At 53.1% G+C, this 23,964-nt stretch overlaps 3 protein-coding genes across 3 annotated transcripts in view; 1 reads left to right on the forward strand and 2 right to left on the reverse strand.

The window, feature by feature from the left end:
• LOC137464210 (zinc finger protein 850-like) overlaps window positions 1-23,964 on the reverse strand; it is a 711,331-nt gene that overhangs the window by 521,329 nt on the left and 166,038 nt on the right. The gene's annotated exons all lie outside the window — the stretch shown is intronic.
• On the forward strand, window positions 1,372-2,180 carry LOC137464217 (olfactory receptor 14A16-like; the record flags this gene model as incomplete). Its single annotated transcript, XM_068175526.1, is given in 2 exon segments — window positions 1,372-1,612; window positions 1,615-2,180. Coding segments are annotated over 2 exon segments (807 nt in total), but the record flags the coding sequence as incomplete, so codon positions are not given.
• Window positions 16,059-19,266, reverse strand: LOC137464236 (olfactory receptor 14J1-like). Its single transcript, XM_068175534.1, has 2 exons — window positions 18,379-19,266; window positions 16,059-16,172 (listed from the first exon to the last, which is right to left on the reverse strand). The coding sequence occupies exons 1-2, from the start codon at window positions 19,264-19,266 to the stop codon at window positions 16,059-16,061; spliced, it is 1,002 nt and encodes a 333-aa protein (XP_068031635.1).

A 23,964-nucleotide genomic window follows, 5' to 3' on the forward strand; every position in this document is an offset into this window, starting at 1 on the left:
GTGCCTGAGACATCCAAACTGTTACTTTTAGTGATCAATAGGTTCTCAGGAGATCCCTAATGTGCTTGCAGCCACTCTGCCCATGGACAGCAGCAGCATCACCTCTGCTGGAGCCATCAGGCTCAGTCTGAGCTGTCCTTTCTCCAAGCTGCAAAGAGAACCTGCCCCCAGCCAGTGCCCTGCAAACAGGCAGGGTTCTGTCAGGCCAAGGAGAGTGCACAGAGATTTGGGGTCTGTGAGTGCTGGCAGGGAGAGTTCAGGCACAGGGAAACACCTGCAGGAGGAAAATCCCCAGGAAGCAGAGAGAAGATCAGGCAAGGAGAGAAAACAAAACCCAGAAATGCTGTGGCAGGGAGAGTTTAGAGATGTCCAGAGGATCCCCTCCAGTGCAGCCCCTCCCTCTGAACAAGCCCCCTCCCTCCTGTCCCCCCAGCCAAGCCTCTGCCCTCAGGGCCGGGGCTCCAAGGCGTGCAGCCCCTCCTGTGCAGGCAGAGCTGCAGCAGAGCCGTGGGGCAGCTCTGCAGCCCCGGGCCCAGTTCCCTCTGCAGACCACAGGGCTGGGAGCAGCTGCCCGGCACTGGGGGCTCTGGGAGGGGGCACAGCTGGCTCAGGGTGACACAGCTGTCCCCAGTGCCCGGCTCTGGGCAATGCTGTCAGTGCAGCCAGGGAAGGAGCTCATCTCCCTTCATCCAATGCCATCAGAAGGACACTTGGAAGTCTCCCTGAGATTTCAGTCCAAGCTGGGAGCTCCAATCCAGGGTGCAAACCTGTCCTAGAGCATCTCTGAGTTATAAGATTGATGGGGAAAGGCGGAGGTGTTCTGACACTGAAAATGCTGCTGGGTTAGTGAAATGAGCAACGTGAGTCCTTGGCTACAAATGTGGAGCTGGGCTGTGGTGGATCCATCTGCTCTCAGCAGTACCTGGTGACATTTTAGTACAAGTGTGGGAAGGTGATCACCCTCTACCTGAGAGAAGTCAAATCCCGGAGAAACTCTGTACAGGTCAGAATGACAGACCATATCCCCTCACTCTATACTCATCACTTTGCCTCACAGAACTTCCTCTGTTCTCCCTGAGTGCAGTGGAAATGCTGAGGGTTTCTGATATCTAAGAATACCAGGAGAGCCATGGGGGGAGCTTATGAAGAAAACCCCAGAACTCTTGAACACAAAAGGCTGTCTATGTGTGTTCCAGGGAAGTGAGTGTGGGAAATGGCTTTGATTTTGGTTACAGGTACCTCTTTTAACTCTTCACTGTCCTTTCTGCCTGAACAGGTCCCCATGTGCAGCCACAGCCAATGTCCAACAGCAGCTCCATCAGCCACTTCCTCCTGCTGGCACTGGCAGACACGCGGCAGCTGCAGCTCCTGCACTTCTGCCTCTTCCTGGGCATCTCCCTGGCTGCCCTCCTGGGCAACAGCCTCATCATCAGCGCCGTAGCCTGCGGCCACCACCTGCACACGCCCATGTTCTTCTTCCTGCTCAACCTGGCCCTCAGCGACCTGGGCTCCATCTGCACCACTGTCCCCAAAGCCATGCACAATTCCCTCTGGGACACCAGCACCATCTCCTACACAGGATGTGCTGCACAGGTTTTTTTTTTGTCTTTTTCATCTCAGCAGAGCTTTCCCTCCTGACCATCATGTGCTACGACCGCTACGTGTCCATCTGCAAACCCCTGCACTACGGGACCCTCCTGGGCAGCAGAGCTTGTGCCCGCATGGCAGCAGCTGCCTGGGCCAGTGCCTTTCTCTATTCACTGCTGCACACGGCCAATACATTTTCCCTGCCACTGTGCCATGGCAATGCCCTGGGCCAGTTCTTCTGTGAAATCCCACAGATCCTCAAGCTCTCCTGCTCCAAATCCTATCTCAGGGAACTTGGGCTCATTGCTGTTAGTGCCTGTTTGGTATTTGGCTGTTTTGTGTTCATTGTTTTCTCCTATGTGCAGATCTTCAGGGCCGTGCTGAGGATCCCCTCTGAGCAGGGACGGCACAAAGCCTTTTCCACCTGTCTCCCTCACCTGGCCGTGGTCTCTCTGTTCCTCAGCACTGCAGCATTTGCCAATCTCAAGCCCCCCTCCATGTCCTCCCCATCCCTGGATCTGGCCCTGTCAGTTCTGTACTCGGTGGTGCCTCCAGCAATGAACCCCCTCATCTACAGCCTGAGGAACCAGGAGCTCAAGGCTGCAGTGTGGACACTGATGACTGGATGCTTTCAGGGACATTAAACTGCTGGCCAATTTCTGCAAATCACTTGTAATAAAAGTCATCTTTGATACTTCTTGTTAGTTTGGTTGTGTTTTTTTTTTTTTTTTTTCCTTTGCCTTAGTTTTTAATATTGACCACAAGGAAATGCCATTGTTTTTGCCATTTCTCCTTTTGTTTCTCTACACATCCCCTGTGGCCACAGACTGTGTCAATGAGTGGCTGCGCTCTTGGTGGCTTTAAAGGAACTCAAGGATCTCCCAGCAAAGTTTTCTGCAGGGATGCCCTTTTGTCGCCTTCTCTGGAGCTGCAGCAGCAATGTCTGTGTGCAGAGCTGGGGCAGATCAGTGCTGGCACAGCAGCTGTGCCCAGCAGCAGCAGCACTTGGTGTTGCCAGTGCTGCTCCCGTGGCCCTGCCCCGCTGCCCTGGTGGCCCTGGTGTTGCTGCAGGGCCTGAGTGCTCTCGGGGCCGGGCACAGTCCTGGGGGTGGCAGTGCCGGGGCTGCAGCAGGGACAGCCCATGGGCACTGCTGGGGCAGCGCTGACGCCTCAGGCCAGGGCCTGGGGGCTCCAGGCTCCTTGCCCAGGCTCTCTCAAGAACACGGCCAGGCCAATGCTCAGCACAGAAAACCCCCGTGAGCAGCCCCAGGCTGGCCGTGGGCAGGCTGGGGGCAAACAGCATGGCTGGTGCTCTGCAAGGGCCCTGGGGGAGACGGGAAGGAGCAGCAGAGCAGGGGCTGATCCATCCCCAGTGCGCTGGACAGCCCAGGGCAGCGTCCCAGAGCGTCCTCATGGAGCTGCCAACAACATCCCCCCTCTGCAGCCCTGGCCTCTCCCCCAGCTCACACAGGTGCCGCATCCTTGCAGGCACAGCCACGGCAGCACTGGCTCAGGAGCCCCTGTTTGCATTGCACACAGCAGGCGGGAGCACCCCCATGCTGCTGCTGTGGGGACATGAACCTGAGGGAGCACAAATGCCATCAGCCCCGGGGGCCAGGAAGGGCTGGGGAAAGCCAGGGAAACCACTCAGCTTTGTCCTGGCCTCCGCAGTCAGCCAGAAAGTTTGTTCCCATCAGCTGGGAGTTTCCTGTCCCCCTGCAGACGCTGCTGCTCAGAGCCAGGGCTGCCTGGCAGCCACCCCCAGACTGCCCTGAGCATTTCCTTGGCTTCACCTTTGCTTTCTTTACTCTTCCTGCTACAGATTTCTTCCCATTGCCCATCCCTGTTCCCTCCCCTGCAAGCAGCTCATCCCTGTTTGCCCTTTCCTCTCTTGCTCCACTCCCCATTCCAGTTCCTGACTTGGCACCATGGGAACGTCCCTTGGGGAGCAGGATCATCCCACAAGTGCTGCAGGAATTGTCTGCAGGCTCCTGCAGTGCCTGGTGCTGCTCCCTTGCCAGAGGCGGCCCAGGCCAGGGGGGCACATCTGGGCTGCTGTGTCTGGCTGTGGGGCTGCCTGATCTGGGCAGTGAGGAGGGGCTGGAGAGGCTCTGCAGGACTGACAGGATGGGCTGTGGGGCTGTGAGGAGAAGCTGAGGGACCTGGGCTGCTGGAGCTTCTGAAGAGGAGGCCCAGGGCTCCTCCTGCAACTGCTCCAAGGGTGGTTTCACAGAATCCCAGAATCAGCAAGGCTGGAAAAGACCATGGAGATCATCAAGTCCAACCTGTGCCCTGACACCGCCTTGTCTCCCCTGAGCCTCCTCTTCTCCAGGATCAACAACCCCAGCTCCCTCAGCCGCTCCTCACAGGACTTGTGCTCCAGACCCCTCACCAGCCTTGTTGCCCTTCTCTGGACATGCTCCAGCCGCACAATATCCTTCACTGCCCTGCTCCTGCTGGCCACACCATTCCTGATCCAGGCCAGGAGCCATTGGCCTTCTTGGCCACCTGGGCACACTGCTGGCTCTTGTCCAGCCTGCTGTCCATCAGTCCCTGCAGGTCCCTTTCTGCCTGGCTGCTGTCCAGCCACTCTTTCCCCAGCCTGTAGCGCTGCAGGGGTTGTTGTGGCCAAAATGCAGGACCCGGCACTTGGACTTGTTAAACCTCATCTTGTTGGTTTTGGGCCCTGGATCCAGCCTGTCCAGGTCCCTCTGCAGAGCCCTCCTAGCCTCCAGTATATCCACACTCCCAGCCATCTTTGTGTTACCATGGTTCCATGAGGCCCCAGAGTGTCCCAATGGTCTCCATGATTCCATGAGGCCTCCCAGTGTCACCATGTCCCTCTGGTGTCACAAAGTTCCTTGGATTCTTGGGCCCTGCAGTGTCACAATGGCACCGTGGTGCCCCAGGGCCCTGCGGTGTCACAATGGATCCTTGGTTCCATGAGGTCTGGCAGGGCAGCAATGCTCTCCTTGGTTCCTGCTGTGTCCCACACCTCCCACTGTCAGGCTATAGAAGGACACCTGGCTGATGAAGGGGAGTGGGAGTGGGTACCTACTCGAGGAGGTAATAATAAAAATCCCTCCCAACCCCCTCTCCCAAGCCAGGTGCCACTTCAGATTCGGTATGATCCCCTGGATCTGGAGAGTCAGCCAGATGGTTTAGAAGAAAATTATCTGCCCAGTGAGCCTCCCAGTTATGATTAATCTGTGAGACAGATCAGCACCTCCAACATCAACAAGGAAAGAAGGGCAATCGTGGTGGGTGACTCCCTCCTGAGGGGAACAGAGGGCCCCATATGTCGACCAGACCCACCCCACAGAGAGGTCTGCTGCCTCCCTGGGGCCCGGGTACGGGATATCACTGACACACTGCCTGGGCTGATTCAGCCCTCTGATTATGACCCACTGCTGATACCCTGGGCTGGCAGTGATGAGATTGAGAAGAGGAGTGTCAGGGCAATTAAAAGGGACTTTAGGGCATTGGGTCAGGTGGTTAATAGGACAGGGGCACAGACAGTCTTTTCCTCAGTCTCTTTGGAGTCTGAGAAAAACGGTGAAAGCAATAGGAGAGCTCACATTATCAACGAGTGGCTCAAGGGTTGGTGTCATTGGTAAAATTTCAGATTCTTTAATCATGGGGCAACTTGTACAGCACCTGGCCTGCTTGGACCAGATGGGCTCCATCTTTCTGTGAAGGGCAGAAGAATTTTAGCTCATGAACTGGCAGAACTTGTTGAGAGGGCTTTAAACTAGGTCTGAAGGGGAAGGGGATGCAGCTGGGTTGTCTGGAAGCAGGCTCGTGGGTGGTAAGCCTGAGTTAGGGGTGAAATCAGCAGCCCAGCTGAGGTGCATGTACACCAGTGCACACAGCATGGGTAACAAAAAAGAAGAGCTGGAGGCCATGGTGCAGCAGCAGAGATGTGATGTAATTGCCATCACAGAAACAGGGTGGGACGACTCACATGGCTGGAGCGCTGCACTGGATGGCTGCAAGCTCTTCAGGAGAGACAGGAAAGGGAGAAGAGGTGGAGGGGTGGCCCTTTACATTAGGGGGGCTTTTGATGCCATAAGTATTGAAACTTATGAGATGAAGTCGAATGTCTATGGGTGAGACTTAGGGGGAAGGCCAACAAGGCTGACATCCTACTGGGAGTCTGTTATCGTCCCCCAAGCCAGGAAGAAGTGGTGGACAGGTTATTTTTCAAGCAGCTAGAGAATATTTCTGGATCATCAGCCCTTGTTCTTGTAGGTGATTTCAATCTGCTGGACATCTGCTGGGAACTCAATACAGCTGAAAAGAGGCAGTCCAGGAAATTTTTAGGATTTGTGGAGGACAATTTTTTGTTGGAGCTGATGGGTGAGCCCACCAGGGGAAGGACTATGTTAGATCTGTTTTTTGTAAATAGAGATGGGCTGGTGGGAGATGTGGTGGGTGGAGGTCACATGGGGCACAGTGATCATGAAATTATAGAATTCTCAATATTTGGTGAAATGAGGAAGAACAAAAATTAGACTTTTACATTGGACTTTGGAGGGCAGACTTTGGCCTACTTAGGAGACTTATTCAGAGAGTTCCTTGGGAAGCAGCCCTTAAAAACAAAGGAGTTCAGGAAAGGTGGGAAGCTTCAAAACAGAGATCTCGAGGGCACAGGAACACACTGTCCCTGTGTGCCGAAAGACGAGTCGACAAGGCAAACGTCTAGTCTGGATGGGAAAGGAGGTTTTGAAGGAACTTAGGAATAAAAGGAGGATGTATCATCTTTGGAAGGAGGGCCAGGTCTCTCAAGAAATATTTAAGGGGCTTGCTAGGGCATGAATGGACGAAATTAGGGAGGCCAAAGCTCAGTTTGAACTTAAAATGGCAATTTCTGAAAAGGATAATAAAAAATGTTTTTACAAATACATCAGTGGTAAAAGGAAGGGTAAGACCAACCTTTGTTCTTTATTAGATGTGGAAGGGAATTTAGTAGCTGCAGATCAGGAGAAAGCAGAGGTGCTTAATGCCATCTTTGCCTCAGGTTTTAGTGAGAAGACGATTTGCCTTCAGGACAACTGTCTTCCTGGGCTGGTTGATGGTGTCAGGGAGCAGAATGGTGCACCCATTTTCCAAGAGGAGGCCATCAGAGAACTGCTGAGCTGCTTGGATGTTCATAAATCCATGGGACCAGATGGGATCCACCCCAGGGTGATAGGGAGCGGGCAGATGAGCTTGTCAAGCTGCTCCCCATCATTTACCAGCAGCCCTGTCTCAGTGGTGAGGTCCCAGATGACTGGAAGCTGCCCAATGTGACTTGTTCACAGCAAGGGTGGGAAGGAAGATCCTGGTAGATGCAGGCCAGTCAGCCTGAGCTCAGTACCTGGTAAGGTCATGGAAGAGTTCATACTGAGTGTTATCACGCAGCACTTCCAGGATGGCCAGGGTGTCAGACCCAGCCAGCAGGGGTTTAGGAGGGGCAGGTCGTGTCTGACCAACCTGGTCTCCTTCTATGACCAGGTGACCCTCCTGGTGGATGCAGGAAAGGCTGTGGATGTGTCTATTTGGACTCCAGCAAGGCCTTTGGCACTGTCTCCCACAGCACACTCCTGGAAAAGCTGCAGCCCACGGCTGGGCCAGGAGCACTCTGTGCTGGGTTCAGAACTGGCTGGATGGCCGGGCCAGAGAGTGGTGGTGAGCGGTGCTGCATCCAGCTGGGGACAGTCACCAGTGCTGTCCCTCAGGGCTCTGTGCTGATCCAGCTCTGTTACATATTTTTATTGATGGCATGGATGAGGGGATTGAGGCTTTCATTAGTAAATCTGCAGATGACACTAAGCAGGGAGTGTGTGTCCATCTGTTGGAAGGTAGGAGGGCTCTGCAGTGATGCCTGAAATGGTTTCCAGTAAGATGAAGTTCAATAGGTCCAAGTGCCCAGTCCTGCATTTTGGCCAAAATAACCCCCTGCAATGCTCTAGGCTGGGGACAGCATGGCTGGACAGTGCCCAGGCAGAAAGGGACCTGGGGGCACTGGTCAACAGCTGGCTGGACATGAGCCAGCAGTGTGCCCAGGTGGCCAAGAAGGCCAATGGCTCCTGGCCTGGATCCGGAATGGTGTGGCCAGCAGGAGCAGGGAGGTCATTCTTCCCCTGTACTGGCACTCGGGTACTTGGCATTTGTCCCCTGTACTGGCACCATACCTCGAGTGCTGTGTCCAGTTCTGGGCCCTCCAATTTAGGAAGGACCTGGAGGAGCTGGAGTATGTCCAGAGAAGGGCAAGGGAGTTGTTTATCCTGGAGAAGACTCAGAGGTGACCTTATCACTCTCTATCCGTGAAAGGTGGTTGCAGTCAGGTGGGGGTCGGTCTCTCTCCTCACAACAACTGACAGGACCAGAGGACAGTGTCTTAAGCTGCACCAAGGGAAATTTAGGTTGGATATTAGGAAAAAAGTTATTTTATAGAAAGGGTGATAAAGTACTGGAATTGTCTGTCCAGGGAGGTGGTGGAGTCACCATCATGGGATGTGTTTAAAAAAAGACTGGATGTGGCACTCAGTGCCATGGTTTAGCTGAGGTGGTGTTAGGGCATGGGTTGGACTTGATGACCTTAAAGGTCTCATCCAACCCAGCTATTCTGTGATTGTGCGACATCACAGACCAGGTTGTGACATCATATAGTTGGCTGTGACATCACAGGTTTATTATGTGACATCCCAGAGCAGGCTGTGACATCAGAGCATGCCTGTCTGACATCACAGAGCAGAGCAAGCTGTGAGGTCAAAGAGTGTGCTGTGACATTATAGGGTGGCTGTGTTCCATCACTGAAGGTGTTGTGACATCACAGGGTGGGTCTGTGAGCCCACAGAGGTGCTGTGTGACATGTTAAGTGAGTTCTGCCATCACAGAGCAGGCTGTGACATCACAGAGGAGGTTGTGATGTCACAAAGTCGGCTGTGACATTACAGGCTGGCTGTGTGACATCACAGAATGGGCTGTGAGGTCACAGAGTAGACTCTGCCATCATAGAAAAGGGCTCTGTGACATCACAGAGCAGCTGTGTGATGTCACAGAGAAGGCTGAGACAATACAGAGTGGGTTGTGACATCACAGAGCTGACTGAGAAATCACAGAGCAGGCTGTGACATCATAGCGAGGCTGCATAACATCACAAAGGTAGCTGTGCCATCATAGAGCCTCCCCCAGAGGATGTTCCACGAGATCGACCCCAGAGCCTGACACGGGGACAGGGGCCGGGGCTGGGGGGGTGGGACTGGGGGACAGGGACCCCCCGGCAGCGTCCCCGTGTCCCCCAGGGCCAGAGCCTGGGCCAGGGCTCCTTCACTCTGTTACCAACGAGGGCTTGAGAGCGCTGAAAAAATCCCCAGCAAGGGATCAGCAAAAACCAGATTTAATATTCAGTGACAGCACCACAATGTTCCTTGGCAAGAGTCACTCTGCTCCTGACTGGACACTGCAGGCACACCAAGGAAACAAAGCAACAACAAAACCAAACAGAATCCAGGCAATCAAACCAGAAATGAGCTGAGACCTGGGGCTTTCATTCCTATGGAAAAGAACTGTCCTTCTTGTCCAGGTGCCCATGGCCAGAATTGGGATTTCACCTCCAACACTGCCTGTTGTGACAGACTGGAGGAGATTGTTGGCTGGAAACATTTCATGTGTGGGGAGGAAGGGGCAGGTCCAGCCTTGCCCTGCCCTGGAACCCCAGCCCTGCCCTGCCCTGGAACCCCAGTTTCCCCAGAGCCTCTATCCCAGCCCAGCAGTGTCTGCCAGTCCCTGGCACAGCACAGGCAATGCTCCACAGCCACCTCTGGAGCCCCCAGCCCAGCTCCTGAGTGACCAAATGACCCCAAGTCCCACCTGGGGAAGGGCCCCGGAACACCAAGGGGTATTTATGGCTCACCACAAGGCAAGCACACATTTGACCCTACCTCCCCTTGGAATTTCTATTTTTTTGAGAACCACTGGAATCCAGGAGTTGGTAGCTCTGTGTGTGCTTCTCTAAATCTTATTTTTCTCTATTTCTGTGTCTTCTTGTGAATTTTGATTAGCTTAAAATTGAACAGGATTGGAGCTTGTGAAGTTGAATGGGCCAAGTTAATACTCTGAGAAGTGTTTTTGTTGATTAAATGTTGTATAAGACCTTTTGCCAAAGTTTCTCTGATCTTCTAAAGTTCCCAATAAGGGCTGTTTTGTTGTTTTGAGCTCCTGAGAATCTCTTGTTGGTATTTCTCCAGTGCATCCAACTCAGAGGCCACAAACAATTGCAATTCCTCTTAAATGTCTCCTTGAGAGAGTTGTTTGGGGGATGGGAGTCAGGGCTTGTGTGTCCTGCTTGGCACAGCCCAGGCAGGGCTTTCACAGCCCCATTCCACACTCCATTTCCCAGCTGGAGCCGCTGGTGCCTCTGAGTTCTGCTGCCCCAGCCCCAGGGACGCTCTCCTTGTCTGCCCATTCCTCCACGGTCTCTGGGCAGGGATGGCCTCAGTGGGGGCTGCTGACATCCTCGGCAACTTGGAGGCTGCTGCTGAATTTTACTGCTCCAGAGGCTTCTTCAGCCTTCAGCTCTTCAGTTCAGCAATTCAGTTTCCTACAGCTCATTAACATTCAGAACAGATTAACAAGCCAAACCTCTGGGAATAATGTAAGTGTTCGAATAATTTGTGGTTAATTAGCCCAATTACAGAAGCCTCTTCAAAGTGAATACACTACATTTTAAAAGACAGTGAGAAAAGATTTTTTTGTTCCTGTTTAGTTTTTTTTTTCCCCTGGTAATACATTGATATGTGCACTCTCCAATTGACACTGAATCCAAGTACCTCCTCATGCAGTTGGAACAGATATGAAAATCAAGACCCTTCATGGCTGACAATCAGTCAGACTCTGTCCCTACCCCCACCCCACCATTTCCCCCATCCAAGCCCTGGCACTCAGAGCAGCCTTGTGCAAATCTGAGCTCCCTCCAGCCCAGGCTGCACCTGCAGGTTTCAGCTCCTTGGCTCCAACTCCCCCCTGCTTTCCCTGGAGAAGGAGCTGCTCCAGACACAGAGGGATGTTCATTTCTTGTCAGCCAACAAAGCCAAGGGAAGGCACAGCTCCACCAAATGCAAAAGTCATTCCACTGCTGTATATTAAATCCACTTTGCACAGCAGACAGTCTCAGAGCAATGGAAAACACCTTCTGTGCCCAGCACAGATCCCAAGGCCCCCCAACCCCTCCCTGCCCTGATTCTGCCCAGATTTGCTCTGTGCACACAGGAGTCACAGGCTGAAGTCAGGAGCTCCCTCCATGCCCAGAGGGAGGAAAAGAGGGAAAGTGGATGAAGAGCTCTCCTGTGCAGAGCCAAGGTCCAAGTGCCTCTGCAGTGGGAACCACAACTCATCAGGTCTGTGTCCTTTGGGCTCAGGGATGGTGACACTCCAAGGAACAGAAAGGTTACTTGACAACAAACACAAGTTGAACATTTGAACAGTTTAATAACCATCGCAGCTCTTCCCTCAGCTCTCTGTGATGTCCCAGCAGCATCTGACATGTCCCCCATCCCCAAGGGATTTCTGTACAGGAACAGTTTTAGACAAAGACATAAGAAAAGGTAATTCTACGATAGATATGAACACTAGAAAAGATGTTGACTAATATGATTTTTTTTTGAACTTCGGAAAGATTGGACCACTCCCTAAAGCTCAAAGCACAAAATCAGTCAGGTGAGAGGCACTTGAATGACCAGAAAGCATCTGGAGGAGAAACACTTGGAGCAATAGGAAGTACATAGATCCAGCTGGTCGAGTGAAGAGATTTCCTTAAACAAGGCCATTTAAACAGGAGAGTGGGAAACACCTGAAGGAAGAGGGAGATGATATAATAAAGATAATATTGGTGACTCAAGGAGACAGGAAGATCAGTATTTCTTCTCCTTCTCCCATTAGTACACTTCCAGGAAATTCCTGTTCGTGGAGGGAAAACTTTGCTATTTCTTAAAAATACTCAAGTGACCCAGATAATAAAATGTGCCTATATATTAATAAAATAAAAGATATTAAAACTTTTGCCCCGTTTCCAGGCAGACATCAGCTGTGTGCCCATGACCAGGCAGTGCCACTTGTGCCCTGAGGTGCCGAGCTGGGATTGGATCTCTCAGAGAGGAGCTGAGGGAGAGCAGAGCACCTTGCAAGCTGCAGGTCCCTGCCAGCCCCGCAGGGCTCCTGTGCCATCAACATCTGCTCTGCTCCAGCCTGGAACAGGGCCCAGCATGGTGCCGGGACCATCAGAGAGCTGAGGTGTGTGCTGGAATTCAATGCCCTCCCCATGGCGCAGCAGCCCTGCATTTCCCTGCTCCAGCCTTGGTCTCCAGCACAGCCATGGAGGCTCTTTGGTCTCCTGAGTGTTCCTGCTGTGTCCATGCCCCCAAGGGCACAGAGCAGCCTCCTCTCTCAGACACTTGCCTGTTTTCCATGCCTTGCACAGGCGCTGGCCCTGCCCCACAAGGCCTGGGCTGAGTCCTGCCCTGCACGCTCAGCCAGGCTGGGATGGACACTGATGGTTTCTGTGCCAGGCTCTCTGAGCCCAGCCCAGCTCCCTGCAAGCTCTGCCAGCTGCCCTGAGCTCTGTGCAGCACCAAGGGCCTCTCCCCAGCACAGCCCAGCCGGCTCTGGCCCCACAGCTCTGCTCAGCCCAGGCTGTTCTGGCCACTGGCCCCACGGCCTCAGCCCCTGGCCAGGGCACAGCAGCAGCTGCAGCTCAGCCAGGACTCAGCCCCAGCCATGGGGGAAGGGGCTTGGCCAAGGCCAAAGGAGGCTCCCTGGGTGCCCTGCTCCCCTCGGGCTGAGGTGCTGAGAGCTCAGCAGCCCCTGCTGCCATCCCATCTGCCCAGGCCAGCACAAGAGCCCGGCCTTGGGGCCCTCCAGAGCTGCTCCTGCTCCAGGCCCAGGGCCCATCCCAGAGCTGGGGCAGCCACAAAGCTGTGCCCATTGCTGGTCACTGCTGCTCTGATGGGGATGGATCCTCAGCCACATCCAGGTTGCTGATGAATTTCACTACTCCAGAGGCCTCTTCTTTCTTGAGCTCTTCCGTTCAGTAATTCCATGAGAAAATCTCATAAACATGAGATTTTCAAAAAATGAGATTTTGTTCAAAACACCCAAGACAAGAAAAGCCCTTGGTAATAATTCAAGTCCTCAATTCTTCTCTGGTTAATTAGACAGATTTCAGTAGTGTATTCTAAGTGAATATGCTATATTGGAAACAGTGCTGAGAGAATTTTTTTTTTCCTGTTTATAGATTGATATCTGCAATGTCCAATTGATATTAACCCCCAGCACCTCCTAATGCAGTCTGAATAGATGTGAAAATGAGGACCCTTCATGGCTGACAATCAATCACACTTTGTCCCTACCCCCTTCCCACAATTTCTCTCATCCAAGCCCTGGCACTCAGAGCAGCTGAGGAATGGAGTCACACCCAGGGGTGTCCCCAGGGCTCAGGATTGGGGCCAGGTCAGTGAAATCTCTTGATTGCTGATCTGGACGAGGCCATCGAGGGCACCCTCAGTCAGTTCCCAGGTGAGCCCAAGCTGGGTGGGAGTGTGGCTGTGCTGGAGGGCAGGAAGCTCTGCAGAGGGATCTGGACAGGCTGGAGCCATGGGCCCAGGACAATTGGATGAGGTTCACCAAAGCCAAGGGCCGGGCCCTGCCCTGGGCTCACAACCACCCCAAATCCCTGGCCGTGCCCTGCCCCTGAACCCCACAGCCTGTCCTGTTTCCTTCATCCCTGCATTGCCAGGGACTTTCTGGGACAAGGGAGCTCTGCTCTGGGGATGGAGGGAGGTCCAAGCGCCACCAGTGGAGTGGGAACCACAACTCATCAGGTTTGTGTCCTTTGGGGGTCGGAAACTGGTGAGACTCAGAGGCACAGAAAGTTTCTCTTCATGGCCAACAGACCATGGTTGAACAGGACACAATTTAATAACAATCACACTCTTCCCTAAGCAATGTGCAACGTGCCAGCAGTGTCTGATGAGTCCAGCATCCACAAGTGATTTCCATACTAATATTGATTTTAGACAAACGTGGTTCTGTGATAGATATAAACACAATTAAGTTCTTGTATCAGGATGCTCGTCTTGGAGTGGAGGCAAAACTGCTCAAACAATTCCTGATTTGCAAAGCTGTCAGTGGTGGATGGAGAAGGGAGGTCAGGCTGCTTTTGGTGTTGAGGAAATGCTGAAACCAGCCTGACTCATTTCATCTCCTCCTGACCTGGCTGATCTCCCCTCTTTCCCCTTCTACCCATTGGCTTCTGTCTCCCACCAGGCCTCCCGGTGAAGAGCCTGGCTCTGTGTTCTCCATCCCCTCCTCGCTGGCACTGCCAGGCTGGGATGAGGAGCCCCTCAGCCTTCCCTGCTCTGGGCTGGAAAAGCCCAGCTCCCTCAGCCTCTGCTCACAGCCCAAGGGTTCCAGCCCCACCTTGGAGGCCCTTCCCTAACCCTGCTCCAGCTGCCAGACATCTTTCCTGCCCTGGGGAACCCAACCCAGGCCACAGGGACCTGGATAATCCACGTCCTTGATGTCCTGGTCACACAGCCCTGGCCCCTTTTCCCCATGTCAGGCTCTGGGGTGGATCCTGTGGAACATCCTTTGGTGGAGGCTGTGGCTCCAGGTGGACCGGGGGGATACCAGGGGACAGGGACCCCGCTGGGCATGAACAGCATTGGACTTGTTGGGAGAAACTGTGAGGGGGAGCTGGGGTGGAGTGACCAACCCAGTGACCTCACACAGCCCTCCTGGGATGTCACACAGCCCCTCTGTGATGTCACAGCCTGCTCTGTGATGTCATAATCTGCTCTGTGATGTCAGACATCTGTCCTGTGATGCCAAAGCCTGCTCTGTGATGTCACAGAGATGACCTATGATGTCATAGCTTCTTGATGACCTCACATAAACCACTCTGTGATGTCATGGACCATTCCATCATAGATCACTCATGTGATGTCATAGCCCACTCTGTGACCTCATGTTACCAGATGATAAATTGTCTCCACCAGGTGAGCTGACACCTGGAGCTTGTTCTCCAAAACCCCAGGCCTATGGAAACCAAACAATGCCCATTGTGTCAGAAGGGGAACTGGAAGTTCACCAGCCTCAGTGTCCTGCCAGCTCAGCCAGGCCCACTGGAACATTGGGGTCCACAACCACCAGGGACCACCAGAGAGACCTCCAGGACAGAAGAGAGCATGGGTAAAGGGGAGGGGAAATATGTTAATAATTCTGGGGAAATGATTATCAGATGTGTGTTTAGTCCAGGACAATCAATGAACATGTGTGCAAAATACAGAATATGAACAGAAACTTTCCTGCACTCAGCATGCTCGGCTTTGGGGGGAGCTATCCCCCGTACACCCAGCTGAATAAAGAATGCTGCTTCTTAATGCTGCATTGGTGTGAAGGAGTTTTCTGTTTTGTCGAATTTTTGGTAACACTCCACTCCCAAGGAAAGCTCTGTCTCCTGCTGCTCACAAACAGAGAAGGGCTGGTGGCAGATGTGGGGGTTGGAGGCTGCCTGGGGCACAGTCACCATGAAATAATCAAGTTTTCAATGTTCTGTGAAAGAAGGAGGGGCAGCAACAGAACTTCCACACTGGAATTAGGAAGGGCAGACTTTGGCCTATTTAGGATGCTGATTTGGGAAGTACTGAATCAGGTACTGATTTTTTAATGGGAAACAGCCCTTAAAAACAAAGGGGTCGAGGAAGGAGTGACACATTTCCAGAAAGTAATCTTAAGGGGGAAGGAGCAGCCTGTCCCAGTGTGGCCAAAGATGAGCTGGTGAGGAAAATGACTGCCCTGACTGCCCTTGGAGCTTTTGTGGGAACTTAAGGGAAAAAAGAGGGTGTATTAACTTTGGACAGAAGGTCAGGCAACTTAGCAAGTGTTTAAGGATGTTGTTAGGCCATGCAGAAAGAAAAGCTGAGAGGTGAAATCTCAATTAGAGCTTAACCTGGCCACTTCTGTGAAAAAAAGTTAGAAAATGTTTCTATAAATAAATTAATAGCAAAAGGTGAGATAAGGAGAACCCAAATTCTTTATTGGATGCCGTGGACAATATAGTAACTTAAGATAGGGAAAAGTCTAAGCTACTTAACACCTTGTCCCAATTGTCTCAATTTTAATATATGGACAGGTTGTCCTCAGGACAAGTGTTCTCCTGAGCTGTTAGATGGGCACAGGGATCCATCCTAGGGGCAAGAGGGAGCTGGTGGATGAGCTCCCCAAGCTGTTCTCCATCATTTACCATCAGTCTTGGCTCACCAGGGAGGTCCCAGAGCACTGGAGGTGCCAGTGTGAGCCCATCCCCAAGAAGGGCTGGAAGGAGGATCTGGGGAACTCCAGGCCTGTCAGCCTGACCTCGGTGCCCAGCAAGGTTCTGGAACAGATCACCCTGAGTGCCATCACAGGGCACCCACAGGATGGCCGAGGGGTCAGAGCCAGACAGCGTGGATTTCAATGTCTGCATTGATGGTCTGGATGAGGGGTCTGAGTCCAGCATCAGCAAATTTGCAGATGACACCAAGTTGTCTGGGGGTGTGGATCTGCTGGAAGGCAGGAGGGGTCTGCACAGGGCCCTGGACAGGCTGGATCCAGGGCCCAGATCCAAAAAGGTGAGGTTTAACAAGTCCAGGTGCCAGGTCCTGCACTCTGGCCACAACAACCCCTGCAGCGCTACAGGCTGGGGACAGAGTGTCTGGACAGCAGCCAGGCAGAAAGGGACCTGCAGGGACTGATGGACAGCAGGCTGGACATGAGCCAGCAGTGTGCCCAGGTGGCCAAGAAGGCCAATGGCTCCTGGCCTGGATCAGGAATGGTGTGGCCAGCAGGAGCAGGGCAGTGATTCTTCCCCTGTGCTCAGCACTGGTTGGGCAGCACCTTGAGTGCTGTGTCCAGTTCTGGGCCCCCCAATTTAGGAAGGACATGGAGGGGCTGGAGTGTGTCCGGAGAAGGGCAACAAGGCTGGTGAGGGGTCTGGAGCACAAGTCTTGTGAGGAGCAGCGGAGGGAGCTGGGGTTGTTTATCCTGGAGAAGAGGAGGCTCAGGGGACACAAGGCGGTGTCAGGGCACAGGTTGGACTTGATGATCTCCAAGGCCTTTTCCAGCCTTGCTGATTCTGGGATTCTGTGAAACCACCCAGGGAGCAGTTGCAGGAGGAGCCCTGGGCCTCTTCTCCAGCAGCTCCAGCAGCCCAGGTCCCTCAGCTTCTCCTCACAGCCCCAAAGCCCATCCTGTCAGTCCTGCAGAGCTTCTGCAGCCCCTCCTCACTGCCCAGAACAGGCAGCCCCACAGCCAGACACAGCAGCCCAGATGTGCCCCCCTGGCCTGGGGTGCCTCTGGCATGGGAGCAACACAAGGTACTGCAGGAGCCTGCAGACAATTCCTGCAGCACTTGTGGGATGATCCTGCTCCCCAAGGGACGTTCCCATGGTGCCAGGTCAGGAACTGGAATGGGGAGTGGGGCCAGAGAGGAAAGGGCAAACAGGGATGGGCTGTGTGCAGGGGAGGGAACAGGGGTGGGCAATGGGAAGAAATATGTACAAGGGAAGGAAAAAGAAAGCAAAGGTGAAGCCAAGGAAATACTCAGGGCAGTCTGGGGGTGGCTGCCAGGCAGCCCTGGCTCTGAGCAACAGCGTCTGCAGTGGGACAGGAAACTCCCAGCTGATGGGAACAAACTTTCTGGCTGGCTGCAGAGGCCAGGACAAAGCTGAGTGGTTTCCCTGGCTTTCCCCAGCCCTTCCTGGCCCCCGGGGCTGATGGCATTTGTGCTCCCTCAGGTTCATGTCCCCACAGCAGCAGCATGGGGGTGCTCCCGCCTGCTGTGTGCAATGCAAACAGGGGCTCCTGAGCCAGCGCTGCCGTGGCTGTGCCTGCAAGGATGCGGCACCTGTGTGAGCTGGGGGAGAGGCCAGGGCTGCAGAGGGGGGATGTTGTTGGCAGCTCCATCAGGATGCTCTGGGACGCTGCCCTGGGCTGTCCAGCGCACTGGGGATGGATCAGCCCCTGCTCTGCTGCTCCTTCCCGTCTGCCCCAGGGCCCTTGCAGAGCACCAGCCATGCTGTTTGCCCCCAGCCTGCCCACGGCCAGCCTGGGGCTGCTCACGGGGGTTTTCTGTGCTGAGCATTGGCCTGGCCGTGTTCTTGAGAGAGCCTGGGCAAGGAGCCTGGAGCCCCCAGGCCCTGGCCTGAGGCGTCAGCGCTGCCCCAGCAGTGCCCATGGGCTGTCCCTGCTGCAGCCCCGGCACTGCCACCCCCAGGACTGTGCCCGGCCCCGAGAGCACTCAGGCCCTGCAGCAACACCAGGGCCACCAGGGCAGCGGGGCAGGGCCACGGGAGCAGCACTGGCAACACCAAGTGCTGCTGCTGCTGGGCACAGCCGCTCTGCCAGCAGTGATCTGCCCCAGCTCTGCACACAGACATTGCTGCTGCAGCTCCAGAGAAGGCAACAAAAGGGCATCTCTGCAGAAAACTTTGCTGGGATATTCTTGAATTCCTTTAAAGCCACCATGAGCACAACCCCTCATCGGCACAGTCTGTGGACACGGGGTGGTGTAAAGAAACAAAAGGAGAAATGGCAAAATCAATGGCATTTCCTTGTGGTCAATTTTAAAAAATAAGGCAAAGTAAAAAAACACACCCACTACCAAGCCAACAAGAAGTATCAAAAATTACTTTTATTACAAGTGATTTGCAGAAATTGGCCAGCAGTTTAATGTCCCTGAAAGCATCCAGTCATCAGTGTCCACACTGCAGCCTTGAGCTCCTGGTTCCTCAGGCTGTAGATGAGGGGGTTCAGGGCTGGAGGCACCACCGAGTACAGAACGGACAAGGCCAGATCCAGGGATGGGGAGGACATGGAGGGGGGCTTCAGGTAGGCAAACACTGCAGTGCTGAGGAACAGAGAGACCACGGCCAGGTGAGGGAGGCAGGTGGAAAAGGCTTTGTGCCGTCCCTGCTCAGAGGGGATCCTCAGCACAGCCCTGAAGATCTGCACATAGGAGAAAACAATGAACACAAAACAGCCAAATGCTGCACACACACTAACAGCAATGAGCCCAAGTTCCCTAAGATTGGATTTGGAGCAGGAGAGCTTGAGGATGTGTGGGATTTCACAGAAGAACTGGCCCAGGACATTGCCATGGCACAGGGGCAGGGAAAATGTATTGGCCGTGTGCAGCAGTGAATAGAGAAAGGCACTGGCCCAGGCAGCTGCTGCCATGTGGGCACAAGCTCTGCTGCCCAGGAGGGTCCCGTAGTGCAGGGGTTTGCAGATGGACACGTAGCGGTCGTAGCACATGATGGTCAGGAGGGAAAGCTCTGCTGAGATGAAGAAGGCAAAAAAAAAGAGCTGAGCAACACATCCTGAGTAGGAGATGGTGCTGGTGTCCCAGAGGGAATTGTGCATGGCTTTGGGGACAGTGGTGCAGATGGAGCCCAGGTCGCTGAGGGCCAGGTTGAGCAGGAAGAAGAACATGGGCGTGTGCAGGTGGTGGCCGCAGGCTACGGCGCTGATGATGAGGCCGTTGCCCAGGAGGGCAGCCAGGGAGATGCCCAGGAAGAGGCAGAAGTGCAGGAGCTGCAGCTGCCGCGTGTCTGCCAGTGCCAGCAGGAGGAAGTGGCTGATGGAGCTGCTGTTGGACATTGGCTGTGGCTGCACATGGGGATCTGTAAGGAAAGTAATCATGGAATAGTTGGGTTTGGAAAGGAATTTAAGTATCCCAGCACAGCTTGGGGACACTTTCCCCACCCCTGCCTGCCCAGGGCTCTGCTGCCTGGAGCTGTCCCTGCCAGCAGCTGCTTCCCTGTGCCCAGGGCTGGGCACTGCCAGTGCTGCCAGAGCCCAGCCCAGCCCTGGGGGCTCAGCTCTGCCCTGCAGACCCCCCCAGCTCAGGCACTGCCCAGGGGCAGCTCTGGCTCTGCAGGCTCTGATGGCAATGTCAGAGCAACCCTGAGGAGGCTGGAAAAGCAGCACTGATGCTGCCTGTGAGGGGCCCTGTGCTGATTTCTGTCACTGCCTGGTTTATTGACTCCTGAGAGAAAACTTGTTTATGTTTCTCAGCCTGAACTGAGTGATGAATATCTATGTGCAATTTCCCATCCAATCCACACAGATCAGTAGATTAAAAAAGCAGGATTTCCCCTTTTTTGCAGCCCCTGCCTTGCTGAGCTCCCATATAATATACTTGGAAATGTTCTGCAGTTAAATGCCATGCTGGGAGCAGTCCTGCACAATGCAGCATCCTCACCACACATGAAGAACACTTCCAAGCCCTACCAGCTGTCTCCTTCCACCCCCATCTTGTCCTCCAGCGCTGGGAGCAGCTCCCCGGGCCGGCTGAGAGCTGTCCCTGGCAGGCAGCAGAGTCCCTGGCCCAGCACAACGCCCTGGGCTGCAGGACCCTGCTCTGCAGGACAGCCCTGGGCCCCCCAGGCTGCTCTGCACAAGAGATGATCAGAGAATGTACTCACAGGGTCTGTGGGCATTGGGATGTTCCAGCTGTAGGAGATCACTCCAGGAGCTGCAGCTGCATTGTCCTGCAGCCAGAGGTTCCTGTGCCAAGGGCTGCCAGGGATTCTGCCCCAGGCACTTCTCAGCACCTTCCCAGCCCTGACTGATGGAAGCTCTCTGTGCCTCTGTGCTGTGCCCGGGCTGGCTGTAGGCAGTGCCCCAGTCCTGCTGGGCTGGGAGAAGAGCTGCTCATCCAGAGAAATGTGCTTTTGAAGCTCTCCTTGGTTACCAGGATCACCCTCTGGGCCAGGAGCCCGGCCCAGCTCAGCAGCACAGACACAGCACAAGGACTTTAATGACCCTCTGGGGCTTTGTGCTCAGGCCCTGAACATCAGGCCCTGAGAGGGAGCTGCAGAAACCTCTCCAGAGCTCCAAGTCAGAATCCAACTCCAAAGTTTCTTTGACTTTTAATGGGTCCCACTGAGGTACACGACTGAGAAAGTGTCCCCAGGCCCCAGGCAGAGCAGAGAACTGGAGGCACTGATGACAGGTGGGGACAAAGAGAAGCCAAGTCTTGGTGCCCTGGGGCACAGCAGGGTCTGTGCCACCAAGGGCTGTCAGGAGACACCTTGTGCTGAGGCACTGGGGCCTCCTGGCACAGCCCCAGCCAGGCTGGGCACTGTCAGCCCCTTGTCCTGCCCTCAGCATCCCCCCCTAGCCCACATCCCAGTGGCCTCAAGGATCTGCTGGAAGGAGTCCCTGGGGGGCCTTGCTCAGGAATGGCCCTGGGGGCTCCTTCATCCTCCTAGGGACTACAGTTTTTTCAAAGCACTTTGGCTTTTGCTTTTGCCTTGGAGTCTCTGAGAGCTTTGTGCAATCATGGCCTCCAATTATCTGCTGTAATTAGTCCCTGGAGAGGCTTTGTCAGGAACAGCACTCAGTGGGGCTCATTAATGCTGCAAGGCACTTCAGTTCTTTTAAGGTACTTTCTGTTTCCCTTTTGAGACAGATTCTGTGAGAAAGATTGTGCAGTCACAGCCTGAAATTATCTGTTTTAATTAGCCCCCTGAGAGCTTTGTACTGACACTCAGTGGGGCTCATTGATGCTTTGAGATACTCCAGGAGTTTAAGGTACTTTGGATTGTCCTTTTCACTCTGAGTCTCTGAGAGGTTTTTGTGCAATCCTGTCCTCCAATTCTCTCCTCCAAGGAGTCCATGAGGAGCCTGCATTGGAGATGGACCTCAGTGGCGCCCATTAATGGCTCAAGAAACTTTGGGGTTTTTTTTCTGACTTTGACTCCTGGAAAGGTTTGTGCTATCTCCTCTCAGGGCCTGAGGTTCCAGGGCTCAGCTCCAAACGCACCACGGGGCTCATTAGGATCAAACCAGTCCTCACAAAACCATGGTTGTGGGTCGATTTCCCTTTGCTCTAATGCAGTTCATTAAGAAGGTTTCCTTTCACAGTTATGGAGAAGTATTTTAACGAGCTGCTAAAAATATGTATTCTTATTTAAAGAGTGTCTTTATTACTGCTCTCTTTAGAGAAGAGCTGATTGCAGCATTCTGTGATTGATATTGATGTAGGGCCTCTCCTAAGGAGGTGTGCCCAGGTCAGAGAAGTTTTACCTTGAGGTCTGAGCCAGTGTGGACAACCTTGCCCCACATTCCCCAACCCCATGTGAGAAACAATTTTCACTTTCAATAATTTAAATGGTTTCATTAAGACCTTATCGAAATACAACAGACAAGTGAATAAAGTAAAGAATACAGCACCAGGAGCAAAGGATTCAGTCACCATGTGCTCATCTACAAAATGGATGTTCTGTCTTTTATAGCTCCAGCCCCTCCCAAAGTCTTGTCAATCCACTCCTCCTTCGCTGTCCAGTGGTGGAGATCACTTTCTTACAGCTTGATTGGAGCTCAGGCGCTGCCATAGCAACAAGCCGACCCTCCCAAATGCCCTGACTACTGAGGGCATCCCATGATAACAATGCAAGGGGGAAGGGAAAGAGAACTATCCACCTACACAACTTCTCTTAACATCTACTTAATATTCACCCCTTAATTGTGAGAGTCAACCATAGGATTACTCATCTATAACAAATTCCCCGTTTTCTGTTTTTACAAGTCATTTTGCTGGAACTATTAAGTAAAAAAAATTCTCTCTCTCTTGAAAGAGTCATACTAGCATCTGTTGATGTGGGCAAGGACAGTGGGAACAGGAGAAAAATCTCAGGTTTTCCTTAGACACACTTATTTGGAATGGACAAAAGGGCCTAACAGAGGTCCAGGATGGCTTTGACTCCCATCTATCATGCCTATGTGGTTGTTACCCATAGTCAGTGTATCTTAGGGGTCCAGAGGCCAGCTCGGTCTTTTCCTCCAGTCCCTTTTGTATTCAAAGACAGTTGGGGAATGACAGTGGTCCGATATGGCCTTTTGTCCCTACCTTGCCATTCCTACGAGGTTGCTACCCACAGCAGGGCTATGGAGTCTTCTTGGTAGCAAACAAAGGGGTCAACCCGGTCTTGCCCTCTATTCCTTGTCTTACTTCTTAAGGATGCTGCCCCATTACCTCTTATGGTCCCTTGTGTACTTCCCCTCAACAGGTGCTGGTAATTCTCACCCATTAAAACAGGAAGACAGTTCTCAAACTGGTTGGTGGAAGCTTGACTCTACTTTTTGGGTTTGATGTCTTTCTGGTTGCCTCTCGGTCTCTAATTGAGTCAATCTCATTTCCCCTGGCCTGGATGTTACAGTCCACTCATTGGTTTTTTCCTGCTGGGCCTGTAACTCTGTGGGCATGAGTCCATCTGTTGGCATGAGTCCATCCCCACTCTGCAGTTCACACGGCCGATTTGGTGGTGAGCAGTACCTGAAAGGGACCTTCCCACTGAGGAGTTAAATGCTGATCTCTCCATGACTTGATCATTACTTGATCCAATTCCTAGAATTAATATTATGGATTCTGAAATCCAGGGTGGCTGCTTGAGGAATTGCCCCTTTATGTCTTAGCCCTTCAAAGGTTTCTGCTATAGACATAACATATTTCTTGGCATTGGCTTCCCCTTCCTCATAGATGGCAACCCTCTGGGGTGAGGTCAAAAAGGGTAACCCAAACGTCATTTCATAGGGTGAGCCCCCCAGATCTGACTGGGGTTGGGTTCTAAATCTTGACAAGGCTAAAGGGAGACATTTTATCTATGACATCTGGGTTTCCATCATCAGCTTAACTAGAGCTCTTTTAAGAGTTTGATTCATCCCCTCAGTGTGACCAGAACTCTGTGGATGCCATGGAGTGTGTAAGCCCCATTTACTCCCAGGGTTTGAACAACTTTTTGCAATATTATAGAGGCGAAATGAGTTCCCTGGTCTGAATCAATCCTCTTCACCATCCCATATTGGGGAATGATTGATTCTAGAAGTGTTTTACTCACAACATTGGCATTGGCTTTAACCGTGGGTACCGCCTCTACCCAATGAGTCAGGTCACCTACTATCACTAGTAGAAACTTCCATCGTTGTACCTGGGGAAGCTTGGTAAAGTCTACTTGGATGTTTTGAAAGGGCTGTAAGGCTAGTTCTTGCCGTCCTCTGGGTGTTTTCCTCATGACCTTCTCATTTACTTGTTGGCATATCACACACCTTTCAATTACCTGCTTAGCTATCCCAAAAATTCCTATGCAGCCCCAGTCCCTTAGAAATTGATCACTTAGCGCTTGTGTACCGCAGTGTGTTGTCCCATGTTTGCCTTCTAGCATTTTCCTGGCAAGGGGTTTATTCAACATTTGCCTCCCATCTGCTGATCTCCACTTCCCTTTGTTATCTTTCTTGGCTCCTGTTTTGAGGAATTCTTTCTCTTCTGTCTCACTGAATACAGGGACTTCTTCC

This window comes from Anomalospiza imberbis, chromosome 39 (genome assembly GCF_031753505.1).
Source record: "Anomalospiza imberbis isolate Cuckoo-Finch-1a 21T00152 chromosome 39, ASM3175350v1, whole genome shotgun sequence".
NCBI classification, from domain to species: Eukaryota; Metazoa; Chordata; class Aves; order Passeriformes; family Viduidae; genus Anomalospiza; species Anomalospiza imberbis.